The sequence below is a fragment of the Alosa pseudoharengus genome, unplaced genomic scaffold, assembly GCF_046254945.1.
Source record: "Alosa pseudoharengus isolate Yale_2024_CS ecotype anadromous, Long Island Sound unplaced genomic scaffold, YU_APseudo_1.1 YU_APseudo_1.1_scf_3, whole genome shotgun sequence".
Classification (NCBI taxonomy): Eukaryota; Metazoa; Chordata; class Actinopteri; order Clupeiformes; family Clupeidae; genus Alosa; species Alosa pseudoharengus.
The window spans coordinates 18,587,808-18,600,307 of record NW_027468718.1 but is presented as its reverse complement, the minus strand read 5'-3'; the positions used below and the strand labels follow the sequence as shown (position 1 = coordinate 18,600,307).

General features: G+C 42.8%; 1 protein-coding gene across 1 annotated transcript in view; it reads right to left on the bottom strand.

Annotated features, from left to right (window-relative positions):
* The window catches only part of LOC143099865 (low-density lipoprotein receptor-related protein 1B-like), a 38,209-nt gene that overhangs the window by 21,142 nt on the left and 4,567 nt on the right, over positions 1 to 12,500 (bottom strand). Inside the window, exons 2-5 of the mRNA XM_076262775.1 lie at positions 9,529 to 9,792; positions 7,906 to 8,068; positions 2,185 to 2,382; positions 77 to 299 (exon numbers count right to left, since the gene is read on the bottom strand). Coding sequence (XP_076118890.1) covers positions 77 to 299; positions 2,185 to 2,382; positions 7,906 to 8,068; positions 9,529 to 9,792 — 848 coding nt within the window. The remainder of the gene's footprint in view (positions 1 to 76; positions 300 to 2,184; positions 2,383 to 7,905; positions 8,069 to 9,528; positions 9,793 to 12,500) is intronic.

The following is a 12,500-nucleotide window of genomic DNA, read 5'->3' as shown; positions in this document are numbered from 1 at the left end:
CTTTGGCAAATAGCATATGTGTCTGGACCTGCACTGGCACCAGTTCAAGCTAGCTTCTTCCTGGCTTGGCACCCACCTGCGTCCCGTGGATGATGGTCAGTCTGTTCTTGCCGTTGTAATCCACCACCTCGATGTAATCCAAATAGGCATCAGCCCAGTACACAAGCTTTTTAACCAAGTCCAGTGTGATGGCTGTCGGCTGCTCTATTTTATAATCCACTATCCGGGTCCGGTTGGTGCCGTCCATGTTGCACCTCTCAACCTTCGCTGTGCTCCCGTAGTCCGTGAAGAAGAGCATCCTGGAGAGACATTACAATAATAACAGTAATTGCAAAAGTGTTTTAAAACATATCTGCATCGTTGATAAGTTCCCACATAACCACCAGCAACCTTACCCATATAGCTGGATATCCCTGAAAGATGCTACTGTTTTGCTGCATTGCTAATTATCTATTCACCACAATGCTAAGACTACCATTCACTATAACTATTGTCAATAAGAAATGACAATTTATTGTATGTTGTGCTATAACAATGCATTCACATGCAATCACTAGTCAAATAATGAAATGAAGACCTTGGGGACCTTATATTGACAAACAGAAATAATTGTATCCTTCCTACTATGGAGTATTTGTTATTTGTAGATGACTGCAGCTACTGACAACCTAAGAATAGCTTTTGAGATCACCCCCCCCCCCCCAGATATGAGTCAATGACACTATTGTGGAGACACTTCTGTGATTTATTTGTGATTTCGGACTGAAGCGGCAGAAGCAACAGCTGTGAAAATTCTGTGAATCATCGCAGGAGGCAGACTGAATCAGAAATAAACACCAAGGGGACCACTGCAGAGGAGCTCTTAAATTCACAGTCCACAGGCACACATCCGAATCATATCACAAGTAATCTATGCCTCTGGAGGTAAAAATGGGAACTGGATTATAATCATTCCCACAACCTGACTGTGGAGAGTCTGACAGAAAGAGATTTCCAGTGATAAAAGCCGATTTTCTGGACATGACGTGCCAGCACAATCCTTGGTTGTTATTAACAGAGAGAGGGAGGGAGAGAGAGAAAAAAAAAAGAATGAATAAATGTGCTCTTGAAATGAATAAATGTCATCCTTGACTTTTCGACTAGCTGGCTTGTATCAGGATGATGGAACAAACTACCTTCAAAATATGAAAGGGCCGAGAGAGCTGAAATTGGCCGTAGATGTGAGGATTCTAATGAGACAAGTGAAAGTGAACAACTCAAGCCTTTCACCGCACTTTAATTACTGTCTTAAACAAACACACAAATGCACACAGATAAGTGCAAAACAGATAAAAGAAGCTACACAGTATTCATCAATTCCTCTCAAAGAGACCAAAGGAGACATTTCTTTTGTGAGAGAATTTGCGAGGATAAAAGCCAACATGGACACAGAGAACACTCTGGTCCAATTTTGACAACTTCTTCTCCTTTGAAACAGAAATAGTTAAACAAATCCACTCTTGTCCATTCCCATGTTCAGCTGGAACCCAATCAACCGCGGCTTCAGCTATCTCCCTCAGCCTGCAGCCGTAGCACTCCAATCCAGTGCCAACCCAATACCCTGCTCACAACACGATGGAGGGAGCAGATAGAACAGTGCAATAGAACAATAAAAGAGAAGAGGAGGAAAAGAGAAGAGAAGAGTGAAAAGAATATAAGAGAAGAGAAGAAAAGAAAAGAGAAGATAGAGAAAGAGAAACCAAGACAAGACAATACAAGACAAGACAAGACAAGACAAGACAAGACAAGGCAAGAGAAGAGAAAGGAAGAGAAGAGGAGAGAAGAGGAGAGAAGAGAAGAGAAAGACAAGAGAAGAGAACAGAAGAGAAGAGAGAATAGAATATAAGAGAAGAAAAGAAAAGAGAAGATAGAGAAAGAGAAGACAATACAAGACAAGAGAAGAGAAGAGAAGAGAAGAGAAGAGGAGAGAAGAGAAGAGAAGAAAAGAGAAAGACAAGAGAAGAGAACAGAAGAGAACAGAAGAGAAGAGAAGAGAAGAGTGAATAGAATATAAGAGAAGAGAAGAAAAGAGAAGATAAGATAAGAGGGCAGATAGAAAGAATGGAATAAAACCATATGGAGAGAAAATGGCACGTTGAAGTGATGTGGTGGACAGCATTTGGAAAGCCCAGTTCAGAGCATAACCGTTTGGGTGCCTCCCCCACGCCACAGAACGTTATCACCTCCAAACACAACTCCAGACACTTGTGGGTCCGGATAAGAAGGTCCTGGACACATGCTGTAGGCATGTCAATGTCCACCAGGACCCCTAGGTCAAGTGATGATTCAGACGCCATCACCAGCGTCAGCACAGGGGTGGATGAAGACAGACACAGAGGCAGGCTGGCAGGGGAGGCTTGCATAACAGCAGACACAGGCAGAGGGAGAGGGAGAGGGTCACAAAGAGTGGCAAACAAAGTTGAGGAGGAGTTGGGGAGTTAAATTGCAGTTATGCAACTCTGCAGGTCCACAAAGACTTGCTTAAAATGAGTGCTGCATTAGCCCTGTTCATATACTGTAAAGGGCTTGATAAGTCTGTAGACAGAGGGTGTTTGTGTGTGTGTGTGTGTGTGTGTGTGTGTGTGTGTGTGTGTGTGTGTGTGTGTGTGTGTGTGTGTGTGTGTGTGTGTGTGTGTGTGTGTGTGTGTGTGTGTATGTATGTACGTGTGTGTCTGTGTATGAGTGTGTCTGTGTGTGTGACTGTCTGTCTGTGTACATGTGTGTTTGGGTGTGGGTGTGAGTGTGAGTGTGTGTGTGTGGGGGGGGGGGGGGGGGGAGTAGCCCCATAGCTAGTCAGCAGCAACAAAGCCCAGTCAATCCAGCAAGTCAGATAATCAAAACTCAAAAAAGGATTGAGGGATGGAGTGACCTTTGACCCCTTATCATCAGCCCTTGAGGGTTGCACTGAAGACACACAAAAGGTCTCTCTGAGTGTCTGAGGCACCCACACACACTCACCCACACACACACACACACACACACACACACACACACGGCCTTGAGACAGGAGATGATAAAAAAGCAAAGGGGGACTGCTGCGTCAACTGTGGACCTGTCAGCAGTCAGCCACACGTCACTGACAAAGCCGCCACCACCGAAAAAGATTGAAAGGTCACAGAAACTGCTAGAGGAAAGTTATGAGAGAGAGGGGTTTTTTTCTCTCTTGGAGAGGGAATTGCAGCACTAAATCCTAGGGGTGTGCGTTGGCACTGCCCTCACAATTCGATTCGATTACGATTCACCAGGTAACGATGCATTGCGATGCATCAAAATTCTACTGCACACAACAAGGCAAATTTTGAGGTCATGTGGCAATACAAGCCGTCAGATATTGAACAAAAGATTTTATTGGCTGCTATGTGTGTATTATCACTTTCCTGTATCTTTGACATAAATATCATTAAATCAAATAAAATTGAATGGTACAGGGTATTGGATATGGCATTTTAATAAGTTTAATAATTTAAACACATTGTAAAACTTAAAGCTGGATTACTCTGGAACGGCTAACTGTACAGGGGACTACTTTACACCTTTCTGTTCGGTAAGGTCAGCTGTTTATTTTGATATATGGTTTGTTATGTGTTGAACGAAGGGTTCGTAAAGTATCCCACCGATATGAATAGGTAGGGAGATGGCCGCAGAACCTTCAGTAGAATTTATGATTAAAGGAACCGTATGTAAGAAATGTATTTCAATTAATCATAAAATGGCCCTGATATGCCACTAGACATTAAGAATACATGTTCATTTCAAATACTTATATCACTGATAGCAGTAGTCCTGCCAGGATATTGTCATTTAAAAAGTGAAGTTGCAGCCCTGAACTGATGTTGATGTTGTGTTTTGTCATGACATGTTGTGTTTTGGCCTGATGCGCCACCCTCCACCTATTTACTAATCACAGTCAGTAGTGTTTCAGCATTCCGGGTTGGCAACCTCGAGTCAGGGGGGAGGGGGAGGGGATACAACGCTCTACAGTAATTTGAAAGTGATTGCAGTACCAGTTTTGGCCACAATCTTACATATGGTTCCTTTAAATTGAATTCTATTATTTACTTTTCTCATGAACTGTTCACCACAGCAATTAACGGCTAACATCGTTTAAAAGCTGAGAAAAAGCTCTTTCATGTGATGTGATAGGCTACTTGTGATGTCTGTGTGATGAGTAGGCTCGTTTGCGAGTAGTTCAACTGAGAAGAATGGGTGAATTTGGATGCACTTTCTTTCTTGCCGTGCGCTGTCACTTTCTCCACTGCGTAAAATACTAAATTAATTTGCGCTGTGAATGCTTATTTTGACATAGGCTAAATAAAAATCGTTATTAGTCGGATGCAAAACAGAATATCAAAAGAAGGGGACACCAAGGCCACCGTGGCCTGTAAACCTCTGATTTTCAAAGGGGCATCATGGCCACCTCGGGCAACGATGGCCATGGCCGTCGTGAAATTCCTACCCTGCACATACTGTACACACAGTAACGAAGCCAACTCAAGATGCCAATGATCGACATGGTTCGTGAAGTTAGTTGTATTGCCAACGTGCTTGATTTTAGTGTGGAAGGTTTTACACACCGCGTACGTCTTGTCTAGTTTCCCATTAACTTTGTAGAATCCGAAATGTGCCCAGATATCCGCTTTGCAAGCTTTGGCTGCGTTTTTAATTACCCGTCTATCGCGTTCATCTCCCTCCGTCATCTTGATTCTTTAGTGTTGTTGTTATGCTAGCTAGTGCTGCCGCTTAGCATGTAGCTACAGGCTGTGCATGTCACTACAACGTTGCTCCGGAAATGCCCCCAGAAGTAATTGAAACTTCACAATTTTATTGTCCACTCAAGGCCAGAAAATAAGCAGTGACATAATCGATTATGGCACGTTGCCGCATCGATGCTGAATCGTGCATGCCCCGCATTGCAATGCATCGCCGAATCGATTATTGTTGACACCACTACTAAATCCTTCTCACCCTACCAGTCCGAAGCTAAAATCTATGTTACAGTAATACTGATAGTGCACAATCTTGTTGTGGGTGCACACAAATGCATTCAATAATGCAAGGCATTAGAGGGTTAATGAGCTTTATATTGACTAGCATTGTATTAAACACAATAATTGCCAACATGGGTACGTACCATATATAGTACCATAGCAAGATTGTGAATTACAGCATGACTGTATAGTAGAATACGGCTAAACACTATAGTCATTGTGAGATCCAACCAGGATACATTTACGTGTATAAGATGAATTGAGAGAGAGATAGAGAGAGAGAGAGAGAGAGAGAGAGAGAGAGAGAGAGAGATCCTCTCATACTGCACTCAATCACATTAAGGTTGGGGATATCAGGTGAGGAACACAGAGAGAGTCGATTCCCCCGTCGTTCTTCTACCCACACTGTTTGGTTTGCTCTGCAGGAAGCTAACTACTGTCAGAGGCTAGGTTAAGCAAAGTTTGCCCTGCCACACTCCCCCTCCTGGGACGCCTAGTTCAAACTGAAGGAACACACACTTTCCCTCCTCAGATCCTCCCTCACAGCAATTTCATGCACTTTAACTTCCTTTTTCATAATAATAGCAAGGGAAGTCACACAACACAACAACAGTTAGATAGATAGATAGATAGATAGATAGATAGATAGATAGATAGATAGATAGGTAGATAGATAGATAGATACTTTATTGATCCCCATGGGGAAATTCAAGGAACAACAGTCTTCAACAGTCGAAGAGAGAGAAAAGGAGAAAAAAATGAATGAAAAAAAAAAGTCTGAGCTGCAAAGCTTGAAAAGAGTCCATAAACACAGCGGCACACGCTGCGCTGAAACCACAAACTCCCCAATTTCTTGTGTTTTCACTCCGTTGCTCCTGACTGCCAGTCGTCCTCCTGCACTCACAGCCTCCCGCACACAAACAGCTGTAGCCATGTCTCACCAATTAGAGAGAGAGGGAGGGAGAGAGAGAGAGGGAAGGAGGGAGGGAGGGAGAAGGAGGGAGGGAGAGAGGTAGGGAGAGAGATAGAGAGAGAGACGGAGGGAGGGAAAAGAGAGAGAGAGAGGGAGGGAAAGAGAGAGGGAGGAAGAGGGAAGAAGCAGGAGAGAGAGGGATAGAGAGAGATGAAGGAAGGGAGGGAGGGAATGGGAGAGGGAGAGAGATAGAGAAACAAATTACATGGGGAGAGATTGATTGCAGGAGAGAGAGAGAGCGAGAAAGGAGGAGAAAGAAGAAAGGGAAGTGAGAAAGGATGAGGGAGAGAGTGACTGTGCCAAATAGTGAAGAGAGAGAGAGGAGAGAGAGAGAGGAGAGAGAGAGGAGAGATAAGGGAGGAAGGGAAGATGGGGAGAGAGACCCTGTTTTTGTACTATACTACACTATACTCATGCCTTGGAGTGGTATACTCGTGGCAGCTTGTCTACTGTATACTACTCATGCCTTGGAGTGGTATACTCCTGGCAGCTTGTGCAGAATATAGTACTGTGTGTGTGTGTGTGTGTGTGTGTGTGTGTGTGTGTGTGTGTGTGTGTGTGTGTGTGTGTGTGTGTTTTGTCCAAAATTGAACAGACACGCTTGCCTCCTAAGAAGCAGTACAGGTGCTTCAACAAAGTCACACACACACACACACACACACACACACACACACACACACACACACACACACACACACACACACACACACACACACACACACACACACACACATGCACACAGCACACACTCTCTCACACACACACACACAAACAGAAGATAAACTACCAACTTCAGCACTGACAAAGGTATGAAAGGTATCCCTGATGAATAGCTTTGGCCATGGCCTCTAACAGATGAAAGAGAGGCACTGTTTACTTCCTAACCGTACTTCAGCCATCAGCACTGGCAAGCCAGCCAAAACCTCCTTCAGTCCATCTCTCCCCTTTATAGACGCATATCATTCTGCCTCCACAAACATCGCAGGGTGAGGGGGCTGAGTACATCTATCTACTTTGAGATCAGAAACTTCTGGAACTGTCAATAACCTTCACTCTTATGGAATAGTTTACTAAGTGGCTGGAGCTTACTTAAAGGGCAGAAACTTTTAAAAAAAGATAAGGGAAAACACTACAGTAGGCTAGACTCCATAGGCAGGTATTCCTCAGCTCTGAGTTCCAGAGACATCCATTGGCTCAATCGAAGTTTTTGTTCACTTTAAAGTTTGTGTTTGTTTGCGAAACGTTGAAACAAAAACACGGAAATATTACAGAATTCAGGCATGGGGTTGGGACAACAGGTTAGCATCAGCGGGGCACTGAAGGATGTCAGTGCATGTTGATGAGGTTCTAACGTCAGGGACTATCTACAACAAATCGGCGAAGCAGGAAAGCAAATATTTGGTGTGCTAAGCTGAATATTCAGTGTTTTCCAGCTGCATGCTCATTTTTGATGAGAGAACATCATGACTCATGACATCTTTCTGTGTGGCTTCTTTTGATTCGTTCCTCTTTCATTCCTCTGTGGAATGAAAGTTTTGCTTCATCCCTGAGTGTTATTCACTGAGAATTAAAAAAGTTCATCTGTCCACAAATTTGATTTTTGTTCAACAAATAAAATAAAAGCAGATGATTTGAAACAAAAATATGTTCTCAAAAATAATATTAAAATGAAATAATGTGAACATGTTTTCATAAAACTGCAGTTGCATATACAACCATTCTACTACCAACTAACTGAGTTCAAATACATTATATTGTGTTTTCTATTGTTAATTTGCGTTTTTGTCCTACCATGTTCTGGGATATTTCCCCTCTGGGATGCCCCTTGTCCAATCAGAAATTAATAAATAGTTCAACCAGCTGTTGTTGAATTTCAACTAATAATGTGTGGACCCATGTACTCACCCTACGGATGGGTCCAGAGCCATGCTTTTTGGGTTTACCAGGTCCACATCGATGACAGTCACACACGTGTCTCCTGCCGAGTTACAAACAAATATCCTGTCGCTCACGCGGTCCATGAAATAGAAGTTTCCAGTGAACCAATCTATGGCCATATGCTCCACATCTATAAAAGGAAACAGGAAAACTTCATTAGGAATCAATGAACCTTGAGAGAAAAAAACACATAGTTGTTCCTGCCTCTTGGGAAGTACAAAAAACATTTCCAGTGAGACAATCCTGTCTCCAATAAAAACACATTGGCATCAATACAATCCTGACAATTGGTGGTAGGAGGTCTGAATGATAAACTGTCTTTACTATTTATTCTGAAGATTGCGAGTTTGGTTCACAGCCTTTGAAATATGAAGCAATACTTCAGGAGGAAATTAGTAATGCCTTCAAACTGTGACCACCATGGTCATTGATAGCATTAGGAGAGGCTGTGCAGGACAAAGCCTGGTCAACCCTTCAAGGTGTGGGTTTTTGAACATTCTAACAGTAGATTCCGTTCCGCAACAATTGAAGGTTCTAAAATTCTATGTTGAATTCAATGAACACAGATATACTTTAGAACGTTCACTGCTAGCGCGTCGTGCCTAACAACACCTCTTAGCTGTTGTAGAATCAGTGTAACCTACGGCCTCTAGGGGGTTATTGCTTAATTTTCCATCACAACTTTAAGGGTTAATTTAAAGAGTCCATCATTGTTGTGGGGTTTTCATGCTTGACCGTACAAAGCAATGCTGTGAGGTTGTTGAAATGTATGGAATCAAAAAGGCTGCGGTTGGCTCGGAAGGAGAGCCTTTGGACAAGTAGACCCCATTAAAACATTAAATGTGTTAACTGGAAGAGAGTGAGAAAGAAAGGGGGTGCATTATAAAATGTCTGTCAAGTATTGTCTCAGAGAGATGAAAAAATCAATAAAGAGAAAAGACAGGGGAGGGGGGTAAGAATTAGAGAATACTGGCAGGCAATTACAGAGACTGTAATCAAACATGCTTTCTTAAAACAACATTTTAGTGTTGAGATGAATGCATGCAGATGGTAGAAATGTATACATTATCACTAAGAGCTGCATCAACTGCCCCCATACATGTTTACACTGAACACTTGATAGATTTCTTCCTTCCTCTCGCCATTACTGCAAATAAGTTTTATAATAATGTCTTCAGGTTTGCCTGTGTTATTGTCCAACTGATGGATAGATTACCATTCCTGGAGGAACATATCAATACATTTACATTATAAATATCAAATTTACTTGAAAAGAATGGATTCATAACAAAGCTAATGTCTATCGTCTCTAAATCAGTCCTATATTCTTCGATCTCATACTGTAGATGATAACCTCCTTCAGTAATTTTAAGGAGCACATATCGCTGTATTAAAATGATGTGCTCTGATTCTTATTTTTCCGGAGACATATATACAGAGTTGATACCATGCCATATTATAGTGTAACTATACAATTTAGAAAATGTGTGTTATTTTGTAGTTAATCACTTTGTTGTTTCATTTAGAGTGTGAGGCATTTGTGACGTGGGGCTGGCTGGCTCGCCAAGTGCGCTCGCCATGTCCACTCACTCCGCAGGCTCTGTGCGGTCTTGACCTCCCTCTCCCCCCAGACACCGCTGAGCTTCTTCAAGCGTCCGCAGCGGAGGTGAGCACCCGACGATTCGCCGGATGACGTCACCCAGCACACGGACTCGTCGGCGGCGCTGAAGTCCAGGCCGCCAGTGCCGTTTCCATCCAGGCGCCTCAGTGGTTGCGGCGGTGAGCCGTCCAGCTGGGCCACCGACACACCGTCCGTCGTACCGAGCAGGAGCACTGGAGGGGCCCCACCCGGCTCTGACAGGAGGAAAGGAGATGGGGGGAAGAGATAGTGAGCAGGAAAAAGAGAGAGAGAGTTCTCATATTCTCATTATGTTACAATAAGTACATCATTTTTTTTTGTCCTTACTATACAGAACAAAACAGACTTACTAATTAAGCAACCTTGAATTGTGTTACTTAATTTAACTAAATTGAATTGAATTGAATTTAACTGAACTGAGCTGGCTGCAATCTGATTGACACCCAGTCACACACTCAAGCTTCAGTGACAGAGACGGCCGCCAAGGGACCGTAAAATGGGAAATCATACAGGTGTGTGTGTGTGTGTGTGTGAGTGTGTGTGTGAGAAAGAGAGAGAGAGAGAGAGAGAGAAAGAGAGAGATAACCCACTCCTCATTACGGACCACAGATCAAAAGATTAGGAGAAATCCAATTACAGTATCAACTTGTGTTTTTGCCAATGAGCTGCGTCAGGTATTTTTGGGTTGGTTTGGTTGGGTTTGCAGCAATCAGCAGTGAGATCTTAGTGAGCAGTGAGACTCCCTTTGCTTTAGTAGACTAATTTACGTAAGTCACATGTAAATATCTCTATGCAGTTACTGATCACAAAATAGTGGCCAAAGCATATGTTTGTGAACATCTGGATATTTTAGTAGCTGCTGTTTCAAAAGTTGCAAAATAAGCTAAAATTGGTCACTAATTTGTTTTGCTTCTTAATTTCTGTAATGTATACATTTTAGTGTCTTTTTGCACCTGCAGAATTAGCATGGTAGGCAATACAATAAAACATGTACCGTGGTTTAGAATGTATATATTATACATTGAAAGTAATGCCCTCCAGGTGATTTATGGGAGCGAAGCAACCAGCAATTTCAGCAGCTTCGATGCCGTATTTCTTCATCCAAATGTGCTTACTATTAGCACCGTGCACCAGGGCATCATCCTACGCATTTGACACCAAATCTAGGGCCTGGCACGGGTTACTGCTAGGCCGACAGAAGGTCTGTTTTAAGCTCGGGGCTTCAACAGAAACCATAAGTCATCCACTGGAGAGCTTTGACTCAGGGGCTAGCACGCTAACAAAAGCCATACATCATTGTGTCCAAGTTGAAAACTCTTTTTCACCAAGCGAGGGTTATCCCTCAAAAGCCTGCTGAAGAAGAAGCTTGCAATTACTCACTGGGAGTTACGCGAGGGGCTTTTTGTTTTTCCCTCTGCCTTATTTTTGTTGCTTTGTTGTGGCGTAGTTTAAAGACTGTATGCATGTATACTTGTGTTTGTATGTGCATATGAGAAATGGAGGTGTGTGTGTGTGTGTGTGTGTGTGTGTGTGTGTGTGTGTGTGTGTGTGTGTCTGTGGTGTATGTGTCTGTGCAGAAACATATGTCCCTGTGTGTGTGTGTGTGTGTGTTAATGCCAGTGTGTGCATCTCTTTATGTGTTTGCATATGTTCGTCTGGCTCTACTTGAAACTCAAAGAAATCTCTTCATAAAGCACAAGATAGAAACAACAACTAGAAGGCCATACTCTGGGCTTCTGAGTATGAACACAAACAACGTGATGCTACAAGGTGACCAATACCATGTTCTCACATCTCACACAAACGATTCACTCTGTATGGATTATTACACACACAAGCGAAAACATGGGGTGTGTGGTGGACTGTAGTCCATTTCCTGTGTTTGCCATTGTTAGTCCCTGAGTGGTTGTTATGTTGTGAGAAGGGAAGGGGAAGGCCTATTGCTGTGGGCTAAATGTTTGTTTCTGTCCACAGATTTTACGTAAAGCATTGGAAACAAAGAAAGAAAATCGATGATTAAGGTCACATAACCCATTCGCTAATCGTTTTTTTTTTTTCAGAGTGTGCAAGAGTGAAGAAGTAATTGGTTGTCAATTGGTAAACAAATCAAAACAAAATGTCATCAGTGCACCAGACCTGTGGCAAGTGAAATAGAGTACTAAGACATGTAATAGAAAAATGTCTAGAAAAGTCTTCACCTCCCTTTCTTTCCACAACGTTTTGGACAAAAGATATAGCACTTCATATTCAACCACTAAATGGAATTTTCATACTCTATCGAGCCCCATCTGATTGCGGGGGAGAAAGGGGATCTACCAAAGATTTATATGCATGAACTAATGGAAAGCCCATAGTTACTTCTGCGCCGCAACCTCTTTCTGCTAAATTAATATTAATACGGTTGGGCACCAGGGTTGCGGTTAAGTTTATGGGTAATGATATTCGGTTTATTCCTGGTAGGAAAACAGTCATGTTGATTAAAGGCAAGGCTGAGTGCTACCTGCAGCAGGGCGGGTGTGCTCTCGGCTGACTTATGGGCTGGGGCATTGTGTCTCGTTCCCACCGGAAAACCCCCCAACAAGGCCAACAGACCAGACATGTGGGCGAAGATATTGAATGCACGTGGGCATCGCAAGGCTTTAGCACAAAAGGCTCGCTTTCATATTTACTGGAGTTTAATACTGGAACGATTCAGGGCCCCACATGTTAGTGAATCATAACAGTTCTGGCTGAAATAAATTCAAAATAAAGACCGGAAAATTCATAACTGTTCGAATATGTGACCACAAGTTCACAAGGTCTTTAACAGGGGCCAACTGTTAAAGAACACTGTTGACACATGCTGTGGATCAGTGCAGTTCTACCAGTTGCGTGGATCATTATCCGAAACGGATGTTGTTTTGTATTCCAAAGTCACAATTAA